The sequence below is a fragment of the Microcaecilia unicolor genome, chromosome 13 (assembly GCF_901765095.1).
Source record: "Microcaecilia unicolor chromosome 13, aMicUni1.1, whole genome shotgun sequence".
NCBI classification, from domain to species: domain Eukaryota; kingdom Metazoa; phylum Chordata; class Amphibia; order Gymnophiona; family Siphonopidae; genus Microcaecilia; species Microcaecilia unicolor.
Window position 1 is genome coordinate 97,839,635 of NC_044043.1, and position 26,848 is coordinate 97,866,482.

General features: G+C 45.9%; 1 protein-coding gene across 3 annotated transcripts in view; it reads right to left on the reverse strand.

Moving 5' to 3' along the window:
* Positions 1 to 1,510: 1,510 nt before the first annotated feature.
* The window catches only part of RAP1GAP (RAP1 GTPase activating protein), a 152,078-nt gene continuing 126,740 nt past the window's right edge, over positions 1,511 to 26,848 (reverse strand). For all 3 annotated transcript variants that reach the window (XM_030185566.1, XM_030185563.1, XM_030185565.1), the window contains exons 17-21: positions 21,011 to 21,120; positions 12,085 to 12,198; positions 11,581 to 11,710; positions 6,211 to 6,313; positions 1,511 to 4,022 (exon numbers count right to left, since the gene is read on the reverse strand). In XM_030185566.1, coding sequence (XP_030041426.1) covers positions 3,940 to 4,022; positions 6,211 to 6,313; positions 11,581 to 11,710; positions 12,085 to 12,198; positions 21,011 to 21,120 — 540 coding nt within the window. In that variant the 3' untranslated portion in view covers positions 1,511 to 3,939. The remainder of the gene's footprint in view (positions 4,023 to 6,210; positions 6,314 to 11,580; positions 11,711 to 12,084; positions 12,199 to 21,010; positions 21,121 to 26,848) is intronic.

Below are 26,848 nucleotides of genomic sequence, written 5' to 3' on the forward strand. Positions count from 1 at the left end.
GACTGAAAGATGTCATGGACATCCCGTCTATTCTGTGGAATCTCCAGAGAGATGTCCATGACATCTTTCAGTCATTTAATACCAGTCCATAAGATATTCCAGAACCTATCTAGTTCTGCCATTTCTAGGGGATGGATGGGGTTTCTTCAACATAATATTTATTTTTACTATACCACCTAGACCTAAGCGTTTTACAATTTTTCTTTTTCAGGTACTTTGTACTATCCCTAATGGGCTCACAATCTAGTATTATATTCTACCTGGGGCAATGGAGGGCTAAGTGACTTTCCCAGTTCTCCATGATCTCAACCCACTGATGACCGTTAGGCAGCAGTGGGAATTGCGCCTGGTTCCCCAGGTCCACAACCCACTGTACTAACCATCCATTAGGCCACTCCCCCACTTTGCACGTACTTGTCACTCAACTAAGCCAACTGATACCAGAATCAGATGAAGTGGGCAAATCCTTAAGACCATCAGGTGGATGTGTGAGTGGGCATGAATTGACAATGTGTTTCATTGTCTGGTTGACTCCACAGGGGCAGTGTGGATCATCTCTGAAGTCCCAGCCATAGTCTGCTCGTAATCAGTTTATCCATGAACACGATTGATGTGGAAAGTCAAAAAAACCAGGTTGTTGACTTGCCAGCTCTTGTGCACGTGCAGAGTTGTGACTGACCATCTCTTGCACCACAAGGTCCGAGTCTAGAAACTGAACCCAGACTGGATCTGTAAACAGCAGGCATTTTATAGGAGGGCTATAAATGTTGCAATGAAGTAGAAGCTCTGGGACTTCTTTCATCCACTTGCTGAGGTGCTTCAACAATGAAGGGCTGGTGGGGCAACATTACTCAACATTGGAAGCCACTGAGTTTTTGCTGGATCTCACAGTACTACTAATGCTCCACACTGTGGAATTTAAATGTGAAACCACCAAATTCACATGTACACATTGGGTCCAGACTGGTGCAAAGTACTCTGTGCAGAGTAAAGGTCTTAACGATTGCACCACAGTTTGTCCCAGCTAACTTTGAGATGAGGTTTTTACATGACTTCAGTTAACTGCCTCGAAAGGTACTGCAGCACAGCTTCCAGGGGATTCCTGGCTGCTAAGTGAGGGAGCAGAGGAGTCAAGGCAGGGTTAGTGTTTGGCAGGTTGGTGGTGGTGGGGAAGGCATGGGAGCATCCTTAAGTGGACACAGCTGGTGAGGCTGAAGGGTCCTGCAAGAATTTTTACATTAACTGCAAAGGCAATGTGCCACTCTGGTTCCCAGGCTGAGGGACAAAAGGAAATGGTTCTCTCTATGGAGTGTATTGCTTCTGACTGATATGATAGAGGTCTATAAAATACTGAGTGGAGTGGAAGGGGTGACTCTCTTGTCACTTTTTTCAAAAATACTAGGACTAAGGGGCACGCAATGAAGCTACTAAGTAGTAAATTTAAAACAAATCGGAGAAAATATTTCTTCACTCAACGTGTAATTAAACTCTGGAATTTGTTGCCAGAGAATGTGGTAAAGCAGTTAGCTTAGCAGAGTAGGGAACAGGATACTGGGCTTGATGGACCTTTAGTGTTACAACACTTATGTTCTCACCTACCCAGATGCAAAAAAAAAAAAAAAAAAGGTGTTTATCTTTGAACATTGTAATTGTGGGATAGGATGGTGAGAGTGTGTGAATGGTGCATTTACTTTGAATTTTCTGAGACACAAAACGTTTCTTTGTAGATTCATACCCCAACAATTATGCTAAAGTTGAGTGGTTCCTGACGAAGCCCTGAGGTGGGCGAAATGATCTGGGCCCTATTGAAAGTCACCAGTTTGAAGTGTGGGGCATTCAGCCAGCAACGAGACAGCTAAGTTTGTTTATTTAAGTAATGCTGCTGCTGCTTGGGAGTTTTTTTTGTGCTCAGTAACGTTTTGAAGTAATGGTTTCATTGTGAATCAATTCTATTGACAAGATATGGGAAAATATACCCCATGAAAGAGATAAGATCACAGGCACACAAATCTTATATAGATATCAGTGTCTTGATGGTCAGACCTTGGCAGTGACCTCGGTTTCTGAGGGTATTTCCCATTTATCATTTATTAGTGTATCTTCACTACATTTGACCCCTTGAGATTGGGTTTGGCTGTTTTTTTTTACCATTCTGTACTGACTCATAAGGGACAAAAATATACATAATGATTGCACTTAAAACTGTACCCACAACCACCTGTGGCACGCAAACACTAATCACACTGGTTTTTCTGTACCTTCAAAGAACAGCCAATTAACCAGAAATTAAACATGTAAATTTACAGTTTATAAATACCTAAGAACAGAAACTCTAAGTACAGTCAAACAGCTTTCCATGGGAAAGCAGCATTTTGCAGGGGCATCTTCCAGCTGCTTATTTATGTCCTTTTTCTGCACTTTATTATGCTCTGGGAGAGGGGATCCTGTCCCTTTAAGCCCCCCCCCCCCACACTTTCTTGGAACTTGGGTCTACCTTACTCTGTGCAGTGCAGGATGCTCCTAGCTGGCATGGGGGAGGGAGCAGCTCAGAGGGCTTTGGAGGGCTGTGGGGCTCCTGGACCATGGGGGGGATATAGAAGGATCCGAGCAGTGGCTGTGAAACTTTGCTCACCGACTTGATTTTGGGTAGAACTGCCAAGGATCCCAGAGGATCTGAGGTTGTAGTCATACGGTCACTGGCTCCTGTGCTCTGCCACTGTCTGTCACATCTGCTTTTGCTTTGTGGAACACGTCCAAAGTCATCCGGTGGATTCCAGTGGTTGAAAAAGACGGGCAGCCCAAGAAACATCAGCAGTGAGCGAATCCCCCATACAAGAACCGGAGGCCTCGCTGGAGCTCTCCTGAGATTCTGGAGAGCAAGAGATGCGAGATGGTGCCACAAGAAATGCAAACACGTAGCTCGTATCCCCGGCTTCTCCACGGAGAACTTGACAGTACTTAAACAAGCAGGGTACAAAGACACAGTTAAAAAAAAAAAAAAAAGTTTGTAGCCAAAGTATAAAAAAATGAAAGAATGGGAGTACTGTGAAGTGGAGCAAACAAGCTACAGGATTCTTCAAGTCCTGCAAACGGTCAAAAGACAGAGAATACGACACTCTTAAAAGTAGCGAAGGCATCTGATGACCGAAGACATCTTTCTGCACACTGAAGGAGAAGTGCAAAGGCCTGAGCAAGCATTTCACTTTCACTTACCCATGAAGTTCTCTGTCAATTCCCGTGACAAATTCTTATCACCAGCTACAATGCATTGATTTTGCAGTGATTGTACCCTGCAGCTGTCACTGGCTGCTACAACAGTGCAGAAAAATCACACTAGATACTGAGCCCGCTGAATTTCCTGATTGCTAATTATGAAATGTCTTCTCCCCGCTCCCCTGGGTATAATTAGGACTGCCTCGGTGGAAATTCTCCTTTTAAAGCCCTGCTGGAGTCCTAGGACTGGTGGGCTTATGTGGGCCATTTGATTACATCACTGGCAGTGTAAGAGTATCAGAAGTACAGGCAGGTGCAGGGTTTCCAGCGATTCTTTCAGAATGAAAAACTGTCAAGCTCTAAGCACATTGTTCCGCTTCCCCTGCTAATGAAATTTTGTACAGTGCAAACAAACTTACTAAGGGTTTTTTTTTTCCTGCAATCTGAAATCACAGTTTGATTGACAAAATGGCTGGGATTGGTCCATGCCCGCCCGCCCTTCCAATGCATGGCTTCTACCAAACCCTGAATCACACAGTGAGTCTGGTCCCATAACCTCCAGTTTCTAGGAAGTCCTCTGCTTAGTCTAGGATAGAAATGTCTCCTTTGGAAGCTGCCAGGTAGCAGAGCCTCAGGAAAGGGGGTGGGGGTGGGGAGAGAAAAAGACTAGAGTAGAATCTGGAAGGATGTGCAAATGACTTGAAATGAGGTTTCACCAGGCCGGCTTTAGTAATGGGGCAATTGTCCCTGGTCGTCATGAAGATCGGTGTCCTTCTTAGGCCCTTCACTTTGTATTGTTTCTGAGAATCCTGTACGGGAGAAGGAAAGAAGCCAGAAATTACAGGTAAGAAGCAGAGAACAATGCTATAAAATCATATTAACAAGTCCATAATCTCTCCAGTGTTGGTTTGCTGTACTCTCCATACACAAAGAGTCAGGAGGAATTTACTTTAAGGAACCAGCCTGGAAAATGCAGGAAAAAAAAATTAAAATGAGATAATCAACTACAAAAGTCCATAGACCGTTATTAAATGGAGTTGGGGAAAATCCACTATTTCTGGGATAAGCAGTATAAAATGTTTTGTACTTTTTTGGGATCTTGCCGGGTATTTGTGATCTGGATTGTCCACTGTTGGAAACAGGATGCTGGGCTTGATGGATCTTTGGTCTTTCCCAGTATGGCAATATTTACGTACTACATTTCAACACAACATACGCAAACCAATTTCCAATAAAAACAAGACATACCGTATTTTTCGGACTATAAGACGCACCGGACCATAAGACGCACCTAGGTTTTAGAGGAGGGAAAGAGGAAAAAAAAAATTTTCCTCTTTCCCTCCTCTAAAACCTAGGTGCTCCGGTGCGTCTTGTCCGAATTTTTGACCTCCGTTTTGTACTTACAGGATTCCGTGTTCCCTGGTGGTCTAGTGACGTCGGGGCAGGAAAGAGCCCCCTCTTTCCTGCCCATCGCGCTGCTCTCCCTGCTTCTCAATGGTTTCCGACGGTCTCGGCGAGATTCAAAATGGCCGCCGAGAATCTCGAGAAGCAGGGAGAGCAGCGCGATGGGCAGGAAAGAGGGGGCTCTTTCCTGCCCCGACGTCACTAGACCACCAGGGAACACGGAATCCTGTAAGTACAAAACGGAGGTCAAAAACCGCTACCTTCGGACTATAAGACGCACCCCCCATTTTCCTCCCAAATTTTTGGGGAAAAAAGTGCGTCTTATAGTCCGAAAAATACGGTACTTCAATCATTAAAACAATAAAAATATAAGTACATATTAACAGAGGGATCAATATTCAAAGTGATTTAATCAGCCAGAAATGGTTTCTAGCTCGTTAAATCGTCTGTTTTGGGCTAACTGCTAATTTTCAGAGCCACTTAACCAGTTAGCACTAAACTGAAACCCAGCTATTTTGGGGGAATTCCAGTACTCTGCTGGTTAAGCGCCAATATTCAACACTTAGCTTTATGTGGTAACTCACAGCCGGTTAAGAGCTCCTCAGTACCTCTCCACTCTTATCTCTCCCTACTACACTCCACCTTGGGAACTCAGTTCACTGGATAAATCTCTCTTAACTGCACCCTTCTCCTCCAATGCTAACTCCCTTTTATCTTGCTGCACCATATGCCTGGAATAGACTCCCTGAGCCAGTACGTCAAGCTCCATCTCTGGCCATCTTCAAATCTAGGCTAAAAGCCCACCTTTTCAATGCTGCTTTTAACTCCTAACCCCTATTCATTTGTTCAGCATCTAAATTGTGGTGCTCAATTATAGAATTGCCCCAGTGTGTCACAAAATAACAAAAGGAAAGCATTATTCCCACCAGGATCACTGCTTCCCTGCAGAAAATCATCACTACTACTTAACATTTCTAGAGCGCTACTAGGGTTACGCAGCGCTGTACAGTTTAACAAAGAAGGACAGTCCCTGCTCAAAGGAGCTTACAATCTAAAGGACGAAATGTCAAGATGGGGCAGTCTAGATTTCCTGAATAGAGGTGTAGTGGTTAGCTGCCGAAGGCGACATTGAAGAGGTGGGCTTTGAGCAATGATTTGAAGATGGGCAGGGAGGGGGCCTGGCGTATGGGCTCAGGGAGTTTAGTCCAAGCATGGGGTGAGGCGAGGCAGAAAGGGCGGAGCCTGGAGTTGGCGGTGGTGGAGAAGGGTACTGAAAGGAGGGATTTGTCTTGAGAGCGGAGGTTACGGGTAGGAACGTAAGGGGAGATGAGGGTAGAGAGGTAAGGAGGGGCTGCAGATCGAGTGCATTTGTAAGTTAGTAGATGGTTTTTCAAGTCACTTCAAGTATTAATCAGCATTGTTGTCCTGTAAACAATGACCCAGAAAATGTCCAGAAAAACAGAGCTAGCAACATATCAAGAACTGTGACTCTTGTCTTGTGATGAATAAGGTCAAATTGACTACTTCTCTCCACCCCCTACTGAGAAAGAAAAGCAACTCTTTCCGGAGAAGCAATGCTGGATGCCCACCTACCTGGAGGAGAACTTCCCCTGCTGGCACTGCTCAGGCTGTCTTCTAGCCATGTGCTATAGACGAAGGAATCCCGTTTGTGTGATGTTCCTGAGGAGAGACTTTCCTGAAGGCAGAAGCAAAAAGGAGCTAGTCAGGTCACAACAGCAAAACAGCAATCCCACCCTAACCAAGGCAAGAACAGAGATAGCCACCGTGGCAACAGCCAAAGCACAAGCCTCTTTCTCTTCCTGCTTGCTTCCTCTTTGTGTCCCTGGTTGACGCCTAGGTGCTCTGCAGTATGGGCCTTCTGGCAAATTCAGTAGCCCTCAATTACTAGTCACCTCTGCCTCAGAAAATCCGAGACTATGACAGCAGTCAGAACACCTCAACATCCACCTTTATGTTCTATTTTGCCTTCCAAACCCAACATCATCGATTCCCCCACTTCTTTACTCCCCTGTACTCAACTCAGGCTTTGTTCAGTTTTATTACTGTCATTGCTTTGTTCACCATCTCCTGTTAGGCCATTCCATGCATCTACCCACCCTTTCCATAATATGGATCTTGGAAGAGACACAAGAGACTGCAGCAGGTACCCTGCAATCTCTAATGTGCATATGATTTTCTGAACTACATTCTTATGTGAAGCAAATCCGCATCCCAATAGGCTTCCTCACTGCATCAGCCCCTTGAGTTATCCAGCAAGAGAGTCTCTCTGGTTTTTGCAGTTTCTCCCTTCGTCGTTCTTTGCAAAGAACGTGCATCAACTACGATAGTCAAGGTGAAAAAAAATGATCCGTAGAAGGGCAGAGAGATTGCCTGTACATCCCACTTCAAGTACCAGCATTATTGAATGCAGAACCGGTGGTGGGAGGAGGGGCTGGTGGTTGGGAGGCGGGGCTAGTGCTGGGCAGACCTCTACGGTCTGTGCCCCGAAAATAACAGATACAAATCAAGGTAAGGTGTACACAAAAAGTAAGCACATATGAGTTTATCTTGTTGGGCAGACTGGATGGACCGTGCAGGTCGTTTTCTGCCGTCATCTACTATGTTACCGTGTTTCTATTAAATCACTGGAACTGGATTAAAAGAAAGTGAAGGCTGAATCAGGTTGAAACTGAGAAGTCAGTGTGACAAATCCTAAAGAGGTGATACCTTTAGGTAAACATCCAGCTGAGCTTAACCAGCCAGGTTTTCCAATGACCAGTCATCTAAAGCTGGCGAGTCAAAAATTGATGGTTAGATTTAGTGTAGCTGGGATTTCTGGCTAAATTTAGCTGGGTAGTGCTGAAAATCAGGTATTAGCTAATCCTCTTAAAAAAATATAAACAACATAACTAAAAACAACAGCTTCCCCGCCTTCCCCACAAATGAAATATTAAAGACTCCCTCCCCCTGCTTCCCTTGCACTTAGGGTTACCATTTTGTGTCCTCTGAAAAAGAGGACACATGTCACGCCCCCTTCCCCGCCCCCTTCGGGTCCTCGTTCCGCCCCTATTCCCCGCCCCCCCCGTCACATAGTCCCCTCCCCCCCCCCCGTCACATATCCCCACCTCACTTACTATCTAGCCCTGGTGGTCTAGTAGCGTCTTCTCTTCGGGGCAGGAAAGAGCCCCCTCTTTCCTGCCCGGAGCGCTGCCTGCCCTTGCCTGCTGCATCCTCCTCGGTCTGGCTGGGGATTCAAAATGGCCACCGAGAGTTGAAGCGGCCTCGCGAGAGTTCAACTCTCGGCGGCCATTTTGAATCCCCAGCCAGACCGAGAAGGATGATAGACAGGGGAGGCAGCGCTCCGGGCAGGAAAGAGGGGGCTCTTTCCTGCCCCGAAGACGTCACTAGACCACCAGGGAACATGGTAAGGAAGGGGAGGGGACAGGAGACCAGACCCACGGCGCCAATCGCCCGCCCACATGCCCACCGCACGCATGCGCCTGCCCGCACCCGCGCCCCCGTTTGTCCAGAAATCTGGACAAACGTGGGTGCGGGCAAAATCCGCCGGACGCCCCGGACATGCCCTCAAAAAGAGGACATGTCCGGGGAAATCCGGACGAATGGTAACCCTACTTGCACTTACTCTAGAAATATTAACGAATACCCCTCGCCACAGCCCACCCCCTTCTCTTTCTCATTCAACCTTCTTAGGATCCCCTTTTTCCTGACCAAAAAAAAGGAGTGGGAGGAAAGGGGCCGGACTGCCACGGTGGCATTTTACATGTCAAGAGTCAGGAGGGAGGCAGCAGGGGCTTTTAGCTTTCACCAAGGAAGCCTGGCAAAAAGCCCGGGGCCACCCGATGCTGGACTGGAAGTTTTCCTTTTCTATAAATTAGTGGCAGAACAGTGGGGGTTTCTTTGTACTCACTGCTCTGCCTGTCCTCTACTGGCATCATTAAGACTGTTCATACAGGAAGTACGGAATGGAATTCAAACATGCGTGGGATAAACATAAAGGAATCCTGTTCAGAAGGAATGGATCCTAAGGAGCTTAGCTGAGATTGGGTGGCAGAGCCGGTGGCGGGAGGCGGAGATGGTGCTGGGCAGACTTATACGGTCTGTGCCAGAGCCGGTGGTGGGAAGCGGGACTGGTGGTTGGGAGGCGGAGATAGTGCTGGGCAGACTTATACGGTCTGTGCCACAACCGGTGGTGGGAGGCGGGGCTGGTGGTTTGGAGGCGGAGATAGTGCTGGGCAGACTTATACGGTCTGTGCCAGAGCCGGTGGTGGGAGGCGGGGATAGTGCTGGGCAGACTTATACGGTCTGTGGCAGAGCCAGTGGCGGGAGGCGGAGATGGTGCTGGGCAGACTTATACGGTCTGTGCCAGAGCCGGTGGTGGGAGGCGGGGATAGTGCTGGGCAGACTTATACGGTCTGTGGCAGAGCCGGTGGCGGGAGGCGGAGATGGTGCTGGGCAGACTTATACGGTCTGTGCCAGAGCCGGTGGTGGGAAGCAGGGCTGGTGGTTGGGAGGCGGAGATAGTGCTGGGCAGACTTATACGGTCTGTGCCACAACCGGTGGTGGGAGGCGGGGCTGGTGGTTTGGAGGCGGAGATAGTGCTGGGCAGACTTATACGGTCTGTGCCAGAGCCGGTGGTGGGAGGTGGGGATAGTGCTCGGCAGACTTATACGGTCTGTGGCAGAGCCGGTGGCAGGAGGCGGAGATGGTGCTGGGCAGACTTATAAGGTCTGTGCCACAATCGGTGGTGGGAGGCGGGGCTGGTGGTTTGGAGGCGGAGATAGTGCTGGGCAGCGCTGCGTATGCCTTGTAGCGCTATAGAAATGCTAAATAGTAGTAGTAGTAGTAGTAGTCTGTGCCAGAGCCCGTGGTGGGAGGCGGGACTGGTGGTTTGGAGGCGGGGATAGTGCTGGGCAGACTTATACGGTCTGTGCCACAATCGGTGGTGGGAGGCGGGGCTGGTGGTTTGGAGGCGGAGATAGTGCTGGGCAGACTTATATGGTCTGTGCCAGAGCCGGTGGTGGGAGGCGGGGATAGTGCTGGGCAGACTTATACGGTCTGTGGCGGGAGGCGGAGATGGTGCTGGGCAGACTTATACGGTCTGTGCCAGAGCCGGTGGTGGGAGGCGGTACTGGTGGTTGGGAGGCGGAGATAGTGCTGGGCAGACTTATATGGTCTGTGCCACAACCGGTGGTGGGAGGCGGGGCTGGTGGTTTGGAGGCGGAGATAGTGCTGGGCAGACTTATACGGTCTGTGGCAGAGCCAGTGGTGGGAGGCGGTACTGGTGGTTGGGAGGCGGGGATAGTGCTGGGCAGACTTATACGGTCTGTGCCCTGAAAAGGACAGGTACAAATCAAGGTAAGGTATACACAAAAAGTAGCACATATGAGTTTATCTTGTTGGGCAGACTGGATGGACCGTGCCATCATCTACTATGTTACTATACAGGAAGTACTTGTTCTCTGATTTCCTGTGCATTGCTGGTGGTCAGAACTAGCAAAGGACAGGCAGAGTGGCAACAATCAAAAACAAACTCCCACCGCTCTGCAGCTGATTTAGAAGCACTGGAGAGGTGGGAAGGGTGCTGATGTTCACAGTAGGGCAGGGAGAAGGCGCTGATATGGGGGACAGGGATGGCAGAAGGAGGTTGATGTTGCACGTGTCAGAGATGGAGCTCATGCAAGGACTGGGAGAAACGGTTTATGTTGGGGCTTGGAATAAACACAGGGGCTGGGGTGAGAGGAGGGGCAGATGCTAAAGGATGGGGGTGGGAGAAGGGTTCTAATGATGGGTCTGGGAGAAGGAGGCTAAGGGCAGGGGGCAGGTGAAAGAGGAAGGCTGGAGCTTGGAGATGGGTCTGGATGCTGGGCCTGGGAGGAAGGGGCTAGGGGCTGATGCAGGAGCTGGGTAATGGGAGAAAGCAGAGGGTCAGATTTTGATTTGCTTTATTTACTTAATATACCGCTTAATACAACAAGGTTTTAAAGCAGTTTACAATAACAAATTGCAGGTAGGGAGGGAGGGAGAAGAGAGAAAGTGGACTGCTCCTGCCTGTGCCAGCTCCAATTTTAAATGGCTGCCTTGACCTCCAGCTGCAGTCTCCAAAGACTACCATTGGAGGTCATGGCAGCCATTTTGACAGCAGAGATGCCATGGACAGGAGCAACTGGGGATTGCTCCTGCTCCAACTAGCCACTAGACTACCAGCAGTTGTACAGTAGGCCTTGGGGGGAGGGGGGGAGCCTATAGGTGGAGGCGGCTTCTTCTGTTTGGGGGATAGGGGGAGGGAATGGGGGCTGGGCCAGACTCTAGTGGCCAGTTTCAATTTCGGATGAAACAGAAAAACACAGCTTTGGTTGCCCTCTATAAACGGGTCCATCTTTAATTTTTCTGACTGGGTCCCATTCAATCCTAACTAAGCTACAAGGGCCAAACAAACCTCCCCGCCACAGCCTGACCCCTTCCCTCCATCCTACTCTTGAAACATCAACAAATGCCCCTTATTGCAGCTTTACCCCTTCTCTTCTTCCTTCTTGGGATCTCCTCCCTCTGGTCCAAAAAAAGAAGAGTAGGCGGGAAGGGGCCGGGCTGCTATAGGGGCATGATTTTATATGTAACGAGTCAGAAGGGAGGGTGGCCACGTAAACTGTACCATCCATGCTTAGCCAAATTGGGTGGTTAGCTCTGAAAATCATGCCACCTATCTCCCCCACTCACTCAAGATTTGGCTGACTATACTTAGCCATACAGTGATACTTAAGGTGGCTAAATTTCATGGGCTTTGATCCAGTTGGCTAAGTCTTTACTTAGCTGACTAGATCTCTCTGAAACCTAACCTCTAGGCGAACCTGTATACTGTGGACAATGTGAGTGATGGAAGACAACCCAAGCAAAAGCAACTTCTGGGTCTGGCAGTCATGTTCTCAGCTCTTTGGATCTGCTTACCATTCCTGTATCCTCGTCGTCTAAGATTTCACTCTCTTCTACCACGCTGGCAAAGCTGCTGGCACTGGAGGAGGATCGTGAGCGGTTCTGCTGAGTCTCAGGCTTAGGTGCACATGGCATGGACTCCATCCTACAGAAGGAATGGGGTTACATCAAGACAAGGTAGGCTGACCATGATGGGAGAGTGTGGCAGGCATGAGATGACTTGGTTTTTCCCCCACAACAAACACAGAGCAGACAGTTCAGGAAAATCACTGCATGTTAGCAACCACAGGCAAAGCAGTCTAGTAGTGTGAAAATGGATTAAGGCACCTAGACTGCCCTGCTTGAACTTCCCTTCTAAACGCAGGTGAGTCCTCCCAGAGTGCATGTACATTCAACTGCATTGTGGGGGAGAAAATGAGCTTCTACAAGATAATTTCAAAACAGCACAAAGAGGTAAAAAGACTCCCCCAGGGTCTCAGAGATTCAGTGACTGAGGTATAGGGAGGTCCAGAGACAAACCTGTTCTTTGTAGTGGGCATCTCTGGGGAGCTCTGGTTTGAAGAGTCCTCGGACTTGGGCTCCTGAGACACATGGATATTGTTGGAGGTCTTCTGGGGGCCAGTCGGACTTTCTCTATAACAAATAATAATGTGAAAGGTAACTAGACAGTATCTCAATGACATGACTTCCTAAAAACCTGCACCCCATCCCATAATTTTAAAAGAACAGCCCCCCCCCACCACCACCAACAAAGAAGACCAGCAATGCTTGAAATGCAAATGCAAGCTCTCCAAGTCCAGGAAGTGTGTGTGATGCAGTCTGGTGTGTGTTTAGAGGGTTTACACACCCAGCAGACAGAACCTGGACCGAATTTGAACTACTACCAGAAGAACTCATCTCTAAAACTCTCAAAAAATATGCCAAATCCAACTGCAAACTAGACATATGTCCAAACAGCCTCATGCAAACTGCTCCTCAACAATTCATAATAAACCTAACAAACCACATAAACTACATGCTACAAAATGGACTCTTCCCAAAAGAAAAAGGAAAAATCCTACTCACACCAATTCCCAAAGACACAAAGAAAAACACGAGCGAAATAACCAACTACAGGCCAATTGCATCCATACCACTAATAACCAAGATAACCGAAGGTATGGTTACCAAACAACTCACAAACTATCTAGACAAACATTCAATACTGCACGATGCCCAATCAGGATTCCGTTCGAATCACAGCACAGAAACAGTATTAGTCACCCTTATGACCAAATTCAAACAAATAATTGCAACCGGCAACAATATACTCCTACTACAATTTGACATGTCCAGCGCCTTCGACATGGTCGACCATGAAATCCTACTACACATACTTGAATACTTTGGCATCGGAGGAAATGTCTTGAATTGGTTCAAGGGGTTCCTAACCCTGCGCTCGTACCAAGTCACATCAAATTCAAGCACGTCCAAGGCATGGATACCTGAATGTGGAGTCCCACAAGGATCACCTCTCTCTCCAACTATCTTCAACCTAATGATGATCCCTTTAGCAAAACTCCTATCAAACCACAACCTCAACCCGTATATATACGCCGATGATGTAACCATATACATCCCATTCAAACAAGACATCAAAGAAATCTCCAGCGAAATCAACCAAAGTCTACGCATCATGAACACATGGGCAGATGCATTCCGCCTGAAACTAAACGCAGAAAAAACCCAATGCCTGATACTCACCTCCCAATACAACACAACTGAATTCAACGTGATAAATACACCAAACCTAAAACTTCCAATCTCTGAAACGCTAAAAATCCTTGGAGTGACAATCGACCGCCACCTAACACTCGAAACTCACGCAAATAACATAACCAAGAAGATGTTCTTCAGCATGTGGAAATTGAAAAGGATTAGACCATTCTTCCCAAGATTCGTCTTCCGTAGCCTAGTGCAATCCCTCGTCCTTAGCCACTTGGACTACTGCAACTCATTATACGCAGGCTGCAAAGAGCAAATACTGAGGAAACTTCAAACAGCCCAGAACACAGCAGCCAGGCTCATCTTCGGAAAACCTAAATATGAAAGGGCAAAACCACTACGAGAGAAACTACATTGGCTTCCACTCAAGGACCGCGTTACTTTTAAAACTTGCACACTAGTCCACAAGATCATTTACGGTGAAGCCCCAGCGTACATGTCTGATTTAATAGACCTACCACCTAGAAATGCCAAAAGATCATCCCGAACTCACCTCAACCTCCACTACCCAACATGCAAGGGCTTGAAGTACAAGACGATACACGCGTCTACCTTTTCCTACAAGAGCACGAAGTCTTGGAATACATTACCACGCAACCTAAGAATGATTAATGAACAAGCCTCCTTCCGTAAACTACTGAAGACACACCTGTTTGAACAAACCTACGGAAAGAGCCAAAACACATAGAAACTACTCACTGTTCACAATGCAATACACATCCACATCTGATCCATCATCCCTTTATCCAGTCAATCATACATTCATCCATGGAACTATGTACACTATATGCCTAGGTGCCTAATAATGCCCTTTTTTCTCTCATTGTCTCCTTCTAATGTCTCTATGTTGTTGTCCCACTGCTATACTACTAAGGATATTTGAATGTCTCGCACAACTCTGTTCAATGTAATCCATAACCTAGTCGTAACAAATGTATGTCTATTATTCAAGTCTTATTGTAAGCCACACTGAGCCCGCAAATAGGTGGGAAAATGTGGGATACAAATACAACAAATAAATAAATAAATTTACAATAACACGTCTGTAGTACTGCAGATGGACAAAGATCAGTTTCTTCCATCTCCGCTGCCAAGAGATCCTACATTTATACCACGTACAACTATGTGCTATGCATTGGTAGCACATACATTTATGCATATTTACCCTTAACACTTTTATAAGTGCCTATTTCCAAGTGTAATATGCTGTCTTATGTGCAAAAACAGGTTTAGGACATTAGGCAAAATTAGTCCTTACCTGATCATTTTCTTTCCATTAGTCCCAACAGATCAACCCAGAGACAAATGCACTGACCACGAGCAGTGCAACCACTGAGAGAATTCCCTCAGCCATCGAGAGGAAGAGAAACCGCCCAGCAAGAAGTTGAGAACTCCGCTCTGAGGGAGTCAATAGGGCACTGCCCCTCTCCCTCAACAGAATGTCCGCACAATGCCAGAGTCACCTAAAATTCCATAGTCTCTCCATTGCTATCAGTACGGACTAGGGAAGAGCAACCATAGCACAGTACTGGCCCACTGGGTACCAGGCCCGCTCCTGTGCCCTGTGGCATCGATCTACACTGAGACACCCTTAATGAGTTATGCATGGAAAAGACAGCTAGGCCCAAGGGTAGTCGCCCAGAATATGTAGAGGCGAGGAGGCCAAGACAGACAAACCAAGAGGAACCAACGCTGGTACAGCAGTTCCAGGGCCTCCAGAGATGGCTGCAAGACTTCGTCAACAACAGAACAACTGCACAGTTCCTAAAGCTGCCAACCGCAGCACGGAAACTCCAGTGTAGCTCAGCACTCAAAGAGTAGCTAGCAGTAGACCCAACACCACAGAATCAGCCTCAGCTGGAAGGTCCACAGCTAACCGCCTCACCGGAGGGAAAAATAAAAATTAACTGCAAAAGGCTGTAATGAACAGGGCTCAGGAGACAAACCACATAGCAGACTGAAGCCGCGGGAGGAGTGTGAAAGATTACAAGAGGACCTCGTGAGACCGGGGGATTGGGCGTCCAAATGGCAGATGAAGTTCAACGTTGACGAGTGCAAAGTGATGCACGTGGGAAGGAGGAACCCGAATTACGGCTATGTCATGCAAGGTTCCGCTTTAGGAGTTACGGACCAAGAAAGGGGTCTGGGAGTCATCGTGGATAGAACGTTGAAATCTTCCGCTCAATGTGCTGTGGCGGCTAAGAAGGCGAACAGAATGTTGAGTATTATTAGAAAAGGGATGGAAAACAAGCATGAGGATGTTATAATGCCGTTATATCGCTCCATGGTGCGACCGCACCTGGAGTATTGTGTTCAGTTCTGGTTGCCTCAACTCCAAAAAGATATAAAGGAATTGGAGAAGGTGCAGAGAAGGGCGACGAAAATGATAAAAAGGGATGGGACGACTACGCTATGAGGAGAGGTTAAGACGGCTAGGCCTTTTTAGCCTGGAGAAAAGGCGGCTGAGGGGTGATATGATAGAGGTCTACAAAATAATGAGTGGGGTAGAGCGGACAGATGTGAAGCGTTTGTTTACACTTTCTAACAATAATAGAACTAGGGGACACAAGATGAAATTAGAATGTGGTAGGTTTAAAACAAATTGGAGAAAGTTTTTCTTTACTCAGCGCGTAGTTAGACTCTGGAACTCATTGCCGGAGAAGGTAGTGACGGCAGCTGGCCTTGCTGAGTTTAAAGGGGGTCTGGACAGATTCCTGAAGGAAAAGTCCATTGATCGTTATTAAATTTTGGGTTTTTGCCAGGTTCTTGGGGCCTGGATTGGCCGCTGTCGGAGACAGAGTGCTGGGCTTGATGGACCTTTGGTCTTTTCCCAGCGTGGCAGTGCTTATGTACTTATGTACTAAGAGCCAGCTGAAAAGCTCCGCTGCTGACCAAGAGGAGGCAAAGCAGCCCGCCGCAGAGAGAGCCTACACAGCGGAGAGACCAGAGAAAGGCCATGGAGGCATAGATGGTAGATGTAGGAGGAACATCCATGGGTGGCCCCAGGCAACCTAGAATAGAGAACTTCTACAGAAGGCAGAGTGAACCGACAAAGTTCCACAAGCAACAGGGGAAATGAGAAGCTGTACAGGTGAAAGGCTCAGCTAAGAATCAGCAAAGAAGACACACAGGTGCCTCAAGAGCAAGAAACCCCGAAAACACAGTGCAAAATCCAGGAGGCCTTGCCCCTGCTGGAAAGCTGGACCCAGAGCCCCTCCCGACGGGGCTCCCCCGGAAACTGCTACTGGAGCAATGCTAACCAAATGAACCAGGCGAACAAAAGGAGAAGGCAAATGCCGAAAGCGGTCCCCGGGACCTGCTAACAGCCCCCACCGGCCACTTCAAAATACATACAGAGTATAGGCAGAGCAAACCACAAGCTAGAGCCAAACCACCACCTGCATCCAGCAGTGCTCAGAAGTTGTCCGGCTAACTTTCCTGTAATGCTCATCCTGTTCATTATATATTTTTTATTTTATTTTTTAAGAGGCAGGAGTTCCACAATTAGGGTAAGAGCGCAGGCATGCTGGAAGGGGGGAGGCAGGGACCTGGCACCAACACTTATACCCCAAACTGGCCGAGAAAAGCCATGACCCCCAGCTCAACTAAACCCGAGGAACGTGCCAGGAGCAAGCCCCATTTAGAGAGCTGCACAGGATATATCCATCCATCTGCTGAGATAGAGAGAATACTGAGGTTAAGGTGGCTGCACATGACCACATATAGTAAACCTCTGAAGTTCTCTCTATCTCCACCTGCTGGTAGAGGGACATAACCAATTTGTCTCTGGATTGATCTGTGGGATGCTATGGAACTCCCACTATGAACATAAATACGTTATTTTAGGCGACTGAAAATCCACTTAGGTAGATCAGTCAATCTATACAAGTAATGCTTTTTGTAAAAAGGTGCACGCCCACTATTTCCCATATTCTAGATTTTAAGATCTCTGTAACATACAAAATCATAATCACGGGAGAATTTGGTTTAAACACGGTAATACAACCTCAAATAGCCAAATTATTACGTATATTGACTCAAGTTGCTTTAAAACTGATATGTCAAAATTGGAAGGACTTTACGAAGTTATCTTATGATATGTGGTGGAATACAGTATGTCTTTACGCTAAATATGAAAAAGCTGCTGCAGAGAAATGCGGCTCCCTTTTAGCATTCAATAAAACCTGGTCTCCTATACTCAATTACTCATCCAGTTAATATTAATTATTATAATCTATGCAAATATAAATGGGTACTAATTACATATATATATATAATTTCTTATCTCCACCTCTAACATTTAGTAATATGCTTATTCCTATAGATATACAATACCTGTAATGAAACAGAATCAGGGATCCTAGAGTTGATGTAAACAATGTCTATAATTCTTCTATAAGTCAGTGTACATAATCAAACTTGTTAAACTATTATTAAGTCTCTGGTACTTAATTTCCTTTCTTTTTGTTATTTAAAAATTAATAAAAATGATTGAACAAAAAAAAAAAAGGTGCACGCCCAAGGCTTGTTTTCATGGTGGTATGGAGTATGGAATACAGGCATCCTTTAGACCACTGGCCAGAAATGCCTTATGGTCCCGGCACCTTACACTGCCAATGTGGCATGTTGCACACTTAAAAGCTGTCATTACAGTGGCAGGTCTTGAGCGTCTATGCGTGCTCAACGCCTGCAGTGTCCTGCACCTCCGACAGGAAGTTTGCATGAGACGGAACAGGATATGACGGACCTCAAGCACTTTTAATACAGTCAACAATATCAGCACATCAAGGATCCGACCCAACACACTGCCACAATGACCTCTCTCGTTTTTTTTTAATGCTCTAGTACGGTTTGTTATACAGGAACGTATACTACAGGTTCTTTGACCCATGCAGCAGGCGCACACGGTGAAATATGGCCATTGTTGGGTCCTTGATCTGCTGATATTGTTGACTGTATTATAGGTCCTACATAGTGACATTTTAGAATTTTCAGGAATTTTTTTTTACCTCACTCCTTCTGTGTTGGTCACACGTCCGTGAGGTTTGGACTCTTTCTCTTCAGGCCTCAAACACTCACATGTGCTCAAGGGTCCTATGCTATGCACACCACAGGGCAGCCCAGCAGAGGAAAGGCTGTGATGGCAATGGCAGAGGAAAGCAGGCCCAGGGATGAAGGGAGAAACCAGGGCCAGGGATGAAGGGAGAAAGGTCCAGCAGGGAGACAAGAAGGAATAATGTTAGACACCTGGAGAGGGAAAGAAAAGGAAGGGAGGAAATGATGTTGGACATATTGGGAGGGAGGGTGAAGGAAGGCAAGAGGAGATGCTGGTCGCCTGTGGGTGGGTGGGAGTAAGGAATGGAAGGTAAGAAAAGGAAAGGAAAGGGGAGGCACAGGATATATGAACAGTAAAGAAAAAGGAAGGGAATATATTAGACACCTGGAGGGATAAGGAAAAGGAAGGAGACATGATACACATGTGGAGGAGAAAGGGAAAAGGGGAACCACTGAACAGCTGGTGGGGGTAAGAGAAAGGAAGGGGAGATGCTAAACACCTGAGTAGTAAGAGAAAGGAAAGGGAGATGCTGGACACCTGGTGGGGGGAAGAGAGGGGAAGTGGAGAGATGCTGGACGCCTGGTGGTTAGACAAAGGGAGAGGAGTGGAGATGTTGGACACAGCGCAGGGCAAAGGGAAGAGAAAGTGAGATTCAGGTCACAAGTACTCAGCAGGACCCCATTATGACAGAAACCAGATTAGCAAAACTAAGATCTTTTCTCTTACTCAGATCTGGTGCTTCCTGTGAAGCTTGTCCAAAAGGTATGTATGTTCATTTTTTATTATATTGACTTTTTTTGTATTGTTCATTTTTCAAGAATATATTGAAAATGAGATTAGACTGACACAGTGCGGGCATTTCAATTTCATGCCTCCTCTCTTCTAACTGCCCGATCCTTCCTGTACATGTCTCTGCTTGATATGACAGGACTCACTGAATCACAACAGCAGCATTAAGGTGTCCTATCATATAAATCAGGAAAAGCTGGACACAGGAAGAAAAGTATTTCGGTTTCTTCAGTGATGCAATTGAGTCTGGGCTTCCAGTTCAGTTTTTGTTTGCACATTTCTATTTCTAATGTGTGGTCAGTTATTTCGTATTTGGTGAGGCTTCTATCCACGTGTCCAAGCTGAGCTACTCAGCTGACATGTACTTTCCGGTGTAGAGAATTCTGCTTGTTCTGTTTTCTGAACAGAAGGTGTGTTGGTGTTCTAGGGACTGCTTTCATATTTACAGTGTGTTACCTTCTTGTGTGCTCTGTGCCTGGTAGCAAGTGGTGTGGCTTATGTGGGAGGGGGGGGGGTAGAGCTGCTGACAGACACGTGCTCCCCTTGTATTTATTGACTCTTATATACCATCAAACTAACATCTGATGATTTGTTACTTCCGTCTATCCTATTTTAACTGTGAAGTTCATTTCTTTTCTCTCTGATGTAAATTGTAAACTGCTTTGACTTGCTTCGGCAAAAAAAGGAGGTATAGAAAATATGGATTAAACGTTCTCCTGATAAAAGTATCATCCAAAATAGTTTACACAGCATAAAAACACAAAGACAGATTAATAAAACAGATAAAAATACATAAATTAACATCCAAATATTAAGAGACTATACTGAAAGTGTTTGAGAACTGGGACCTTTTTTTTTCCCTAGAGAAAGCTCAGCATTGGCCCCAATGTTTACCTTCCACCTCCTGTACAGCGCAGCAGGGGTGTAGCCAGAGCCCGAGGTGAGGAGGCACATTTTAGTCTGCCGCCCCGCCTCACCCCCCCCCCCCCCCCGCCTCGCTGCTCCCCCCGCTGCACCCCACAGCAACCCCCGCCAGCTGAAGCCTTCTGCAGAGCTGGTTTCCGGCGCTGCCACATTCCCTGCTCTGCTCGCTTCCTCATGTCACGCACACTCCTTTAAGTGAAACTGAGCATGCTCCGTTTCACTTAAAGGAGTATGCAGGACATGAGGAGGAAGAGAGGTTAGGCAACGCGCAGAACAAGGCTTCAGCTGGCGGGTTGAGGACCCCCGCCAGCAAAACCAGGGGCCCATATGAAACTTGGGGGCCCAGGCCCCCGTGGCCCCTCTTAGCTACGCTACTGCAGCGCAGTATATATTGATGATACACTACATATAAATTTCTGTGCCTTAAAATTTAGATAGGCAAACCAGCTTTATTATAGAAAAGCTACTGCACACAAGAAATCATGAACCAAGCATGTTCCTGAAGTAACCTAGAATCCAGAAGTTACAAAGTAATACATTTAAAACAAATCAGAGAACATATTTCTTCACTCAACGTGTACGTTAAACTCTAGAATTCGTTGCCAGAGAATGTGGTAAAAGAAGTTAGCTTAGCGGGGTTGGAAAAAAAAAAGGTTTGGATTGCTTCCAAAATGAAAAGTCCATAAGCCATTATTAAAATGGGCTTGGGAAAATCCACTGCTTATTTCTGGGATAAGCAGCATAAAATGTACTGTTCTGTTTTGGGATCTTGCCAGGTACTTGTGACCTGGATTGGAAACAGGATACTGGGCTCGATGGACCTTTGGTCCGTCCCGGTATGGCAACACTTAAGTAAGAAAGTTTGTAACTGGTCTTACCTGATCCTACATATCTCTCTAGCAGGCAACTCACCTCTTCTCCTGCACCTCCTGGATGTTCTCAATGCCTATGGCGCTGCTCCTTCGTGAGCTGAACGGACCCGATTTCTTCCTTGTTGGACTCTTCCCAGGTACAATTAGTGACTGGAAAACATTTCACTTGTTGAGTAAGATTTTATGCCATTAAAAAAAACGTGACAACAGGGTTCAAGTAGAAAATCTTCTGCTCAATCAGAAGTTTGAACTGAACCTACATTTGTGCCTATTTAGGTCACCCTGTAACCCTGAAGCTTTTCTAGGCCATTTTTCTTAACCTGCTGCAAAGATATCTCTCAGCTGTATCTGGACTGTACAACCCCTGTCCTGGGATCTAGCCTTTGTGTCACAAACAGTGGCCTAGTGGTTAGGGTGGTAGACTTTGGTCCTGAGGAACTGAGTTGGATTCCCACTTCAGGCACAGGCAACTCCTTGTGACTCTGGGCAAGTCACTTAACCCTCCATTGCCCCATGTAAGCCGCATTGAGCCTGCCATGAGTGGGAAAGCGCAGGGTACAAATGTAACAAAAATAAAATAGATACTATTGGAGATTCTACATGGAATGTTGCTACTATTTGAGATTCTACATGGAATGTTGCTACTATTGGAGATTCTACATGGAATGTTGCTATTCCACTACCAACATTCCATGTAGAAGCCTGCGCGGCCACATTGGTGATCTGCAAGGGCCGACTTCTACATGGAGAATCTCAAATAGTAGCAAAAGTGGAGGAGTGGCCTAGTGGTTAGGGTGGTGGACTTTGGTCCTGGGGAAGTGAGGAACTGAGTTCAATTCCCACCTCAGGCAGCTCCTTGTGACTCTGGGCAAGTCACTTAACCCTCCATTGCCCCATGTAAGCCGCATTGAGCCTGCCATGAGTGGGAAAGCGCAGGGTACAAATGTAACAAAAATAAAATAGATACTATTGGAGATTCTACATGGAATGTTGCTACTATTTGAGATTCTACATGGAATGTTGCTACTATTGGAGATTCTACATGGAATGTTGCTATTCCACTACCAACATTCCATGTAGAAGCCTGCGCGGCCACATTGGTGATCTGCAAGGGCCGACTTCTACATGGAGAATCTCAAATAGTAGCAAAAGTGGAGGAGTGGCCTAGTGGTTAGGGTGGTGGACTTTGGTCCTGGGGAAGTGAGGAACTGAGTTCAATTCCCACCTCAGGCAGCTCCTTGTGACTCTGGGCAAGTCACTTAACCCTCCATTGCCCCATGTAAGCCGCATTGAGCCTGCCATGAGTGGGAAAGCGCAGGGTACAAATGTAACAAAAATAAAATAGATACTATTGGAGATTCTACATGGAATGTTGCTACTATTTGAGATTCTACATGGAATGTTGCTACTATTGGAGATTCTACATGGAATGTTGCTATTCCACTACCAACATTCCATGTAGAAGCCTGCGCGGCCACATTGGTGATCTGCAAGGGCCGACTTCTACATGGAATGTTGCTAGTGGAATAGCAACATTCCATGTAGAATCTCAAATAGTAGCAACAGTGGAGGAGTGGCCTAGTGGTTAGGGTGGTGGACTATTATGATAACCAGCAGTCTGAAGAGGTCATTTTAGAAGGCTTGTGCAGTTTTTACATTTGCAAATGTCCTATCCACCTATTTTAAAAAAGATGCTTTTTACACTTGTAAAAGCTGCAACACACACAAAGTTTGGAAGGAGGCAGGTTTTGAGCAGGTCAGAAAAGTATGCATGTTTTTCTGATTTTATAATACTTTAATGGATGCCCGAGCAGACGTAAGTGTCAGCTAACTGCTTGTTTGAACGGGATTTATTTACTTAGTTATCCATCCATTCTTATATCCCACAGTTATCCAAAAACAAGATTTGGTTCAATGTGGCTTACATTAATCAGAAGGGATTACAATGTTTACATTCGATTACATTTGTTAATTTGTATCAGTGATTAAGGAGAAATTAAGGCTTGCCTGCTACTTTTCTTTCCTTTCCTTTCGGCTTTCCAGACAGGTCCAGACATTACACGTGGGTTATGGACACCTACCAGCAGATGGAGACCTAACGCTTTTGAGTAGTATAACCCTCCTGTGCAGTTCCCAGGCAGCCAGTATAAGGATCCCAAAGCAGAAAAGACCACAGAAACATTAAAAAAAAAAAAAAAAAAAAATCTCTAGACTCTTTGGGGATGCCGGAGGACTCCCTTCCCCTTTAATTCAAGTATATTATTTACCAAGTAAAATGCCTGGAAATACTTCAGATCAATTACTAGATGTTTCCGCAGCATTAGAGGCTCCAACAGCTGAATTAGTGTCTCCAGCAACATTATTGGTAACGGTTGCCTTTTCTCCAGATAAAGCGTGGATTATGAGACAATTTTTTAAAAATAAAGATAAAGAATTTATGGGTTTAAAAATACTTATATTTCCTGATGTTTCTAAGGAAACACAAAGAAGACGTAGACAATTTTTGCTTCTAAAAGAAGGTGTCCTCCAGTTGGGTGCTACCTTTTACCTACGTTACCCTTGTAAGTGTGTAATCTGTTTCCAGTTAGTGAAGTGTATTTTCTATGAATCCTCACAACTCACAGAATTTCTTGTTTCTAGAAGAGCTTGAGAACTTTATGGAATATAGAGCTATGATTGGAATGGGAACTCTTTGTTTAGCCAGGTTTAATAATTCTTAATATTATATTTCTTTATATTCCACATGTGTAATTCTTGGATCGCAAAATGAGGACTTGAGTGTACTTTAATCTGGTAATTTTCAATTGTGAATTAAGGATGTATTTGTTTTTTGTTTCTTTTTCTTTGATGAAGTACCTTTTCTGTTCAAGATGTAAAGCTTGATCAATAATGTAAAAATTATAAAAAAAAAAAATTAAATAAAAATCTGTCAGCTGTTCTCCAGACACCAAGCAAAGGCCAAGCGTAATATCTGGACCGGTCTGGACTAGAGTGCTGCACGGGAACGGGGTTAGCGTGAATCCCGCGATTCCTGTAGGAATCTCGTGGGGCTCCCATGGGGATGGATGCAAGTCCTGAAGGATTCCCACGGACGTGTAGTGCCAGGCTAGCCTTCCTATCCTTCCCCTTGTGTTTCTAAGCTAGTTTACCAATTATAATAGCACTAAAAAAAATAAATACAATTGGTTCATAGCATTGAAATCACCACAAGCACTGAGAGGGAAAGTTATCAACATAGGCTACTGTTAAGTTGGGTTATTTTATTTATTTGTAGAATTTGTATCCCACATTTTCCCACCTATTTGCAGGCTCAACGTGGCTTACAATTGTTCCGTAATGGTGATCACCAATTCCGGAAAAGAGAAATACATAGTTAAAATATGGAGGTGACAGAGTGGAATTGGGTAGTCAAATAAATAAAGTTCATTTTCGTAATAAGAAATAAAAAGCAATTGGATGAAACTTCAATCGTAGTAGATTAGCTTGAACAATCAGGAATAAAGAGTGGATCCTCTTCAACTTCCATCCCGCTTTCTGTTGGTGTGCCTCAGGGTTCTGTCCTTGGACCCCCTCCTCTTCTCCATCTATACCTCTTCCCTTGGCACCCTGATTTCATCCCATGGCTTCCAGTACCATCTTTACGCTGATGACTCTCAGATCTACATCTCCACCCCTGAAATCTCAACCTCGATCCAGGACAAAATCTCAGCCTGCTTGTCTGACATTGCTGCTTGGATGTCTCAACGCCATCTAAAGCTCAACATGACCAAAATGGAACTTCTCATTTTTCCCCCTAAACCCACCTTCCCTCTCCCCCCTTTCTCTATCTCTGTTAATAGCTCTCACATCCTCCCTGTCTCCTCGGCTCGTAACCTTGGAGTCATCTTTGATTCCTCTCTCTCCTTCTCTGCCCATATTCAACAGATTGCCAAAACCTGTTGCTTCTTTATCTACAATATTAGCAAAATTCGCCCCTTCCTTTCTGAATACGCTGCCAGAACCCTTATCCACACCCTTGTCGCCTCTCGCTTGGACTATTGCAACTTACTTCTCACTGGTCTTCCGCTCAGCCATCTCTCTCCTCTCCAATCTGTCCAAAATTCTGCGGCACGACTTGTTTTCCGCCAGAATCGTTATATCCACACTAGCCCGTTCCTCAAGTCACTTCACTGGCTCCTTGTCCGCTTCCGCATTCAGTTTAAACTTCTCGTACTGACCTTTAAATGCATCCACTCTGCAGCCCCCCATTACCTCTCCGCTCTCATCTCTCCCTACATTCCTCCCCACGAACTCCGCTCACTGGACAAGTCTCTCTTGTCGTCCTCCTTCTCCTCCACTGCTAACTCCAGGCTTCGCTCCTTTTCTCTCAAGGTACCTTATGCCTGGAACAGACTTCCTGGACCTATACGTCTAGCTCCATCTCTACCTGTTTTCAAATCTATGCTGAAAACCCACCTTTTCACTGCTGCTTTTAGCTCCTAGCCACAATTGCCCTCCCCTTGTCCCTTCCTCCCTTCTCACCCATTACTTCCCTCACCTGTAACTGTCTTGTCTGTCTGTATTATTTAGATTGTAAGCTCTTTTGAGCAGGTGTTCAGCACTGCGTGCGTCTGGTAGCGCTACACAAATGCTAATAATAATTTTTTTTTGTTACATTTGTACCCCGCGCTTTCCTACTCATGGCAGGCTCAATGCAGCTTACATGGGGCAATGGAGGATTAAGTGACTTGCCCAGAGTCACAAGGAGCTGCCTGTGCCTGAAGTGGGAATCGAACTCAGTTCCTCAGTTCCCCAGGACCAAAGTCCACCACCCTAACCACTAGGTATTTATTTTACCATGTTGGGTTATTTTAATACAGGGGACGTGGTGGGGATGGAGAAGATTCCAGTGGGGATGGGTGAAACTTCTGTCCTCGTGCAACTCTCTAGTCTAGACCAGCTGACAAGAAAGAGAGTAACCATGCTTACCTCTCTGGTGTTTAAAACCACCTCAAAATGTACATTAAGAGGGATATTTTCAAAGCACTTAGCCTTCCAAAGTTCCGTAGGTTTCTATGGAACTTTGGAAGGCTAAGCGCTTTGAAAATATGCCTCAAAATCTTTTTCTGTTCCACTCTTTCTGGGTAGTTTTGTAAAATTCAGCACTTATAAGTGTAAGTATTAACATTCATTTACTTATGAATGTATAGCCCACCGATCAAGGAAACATATCCTTCCCTCATTTCATAACATATAAGAGTTATATTTTCACTGTACAGAATTTCTTTCTGGCTGATTTTTGATGTTTATGTAGTTTTTAGCTGTGCCAGGTACTGTTACATCTCTCTGTGTGAACACTGCTCAGCAACCAAATGCTCAGAGCTGGATATGAGTCATGTGGATCTGCTGAAACCATCTTATGTCATGGACATTGCCTATATGGTTCATTCCAGGCCAATAACACAGTATTCATGCAAAGTGGAAAGTCACAAGAGTACAGAAGGGGAGTAAGAGAGAAATCCACCTCTTCTGTGGTTCCTATGCCTATGGCACTGCCACGACGTCCATGCCTAGGCGATTTTCCAGGGACAAGAAAAGACTGGCAAGCAGAGAGGCGAGAAGCAGGGGCGAGCCAGGAAGCAAGAGTAAGAAAGAGAATTACCAACAAAACAAGGAGAGAAAAAAAAAACAGAAAGTCATGCAAAGAATGAGTTCTGTTTACTGCAGCAAATGATTAATTAACAGCATCACAGAGGGCTGTAGTTTTTGCCCTGTGCTCTGCGGAGACACCACAGAGTAACAAGAGTGAGCCTCTCATTATTAATGGGAAGACACCCTTGCCAGGGAAGCCAGTGATTGTTTTATGGTTCCACTACAGAGGAAGGTTTGAACCTCTTCA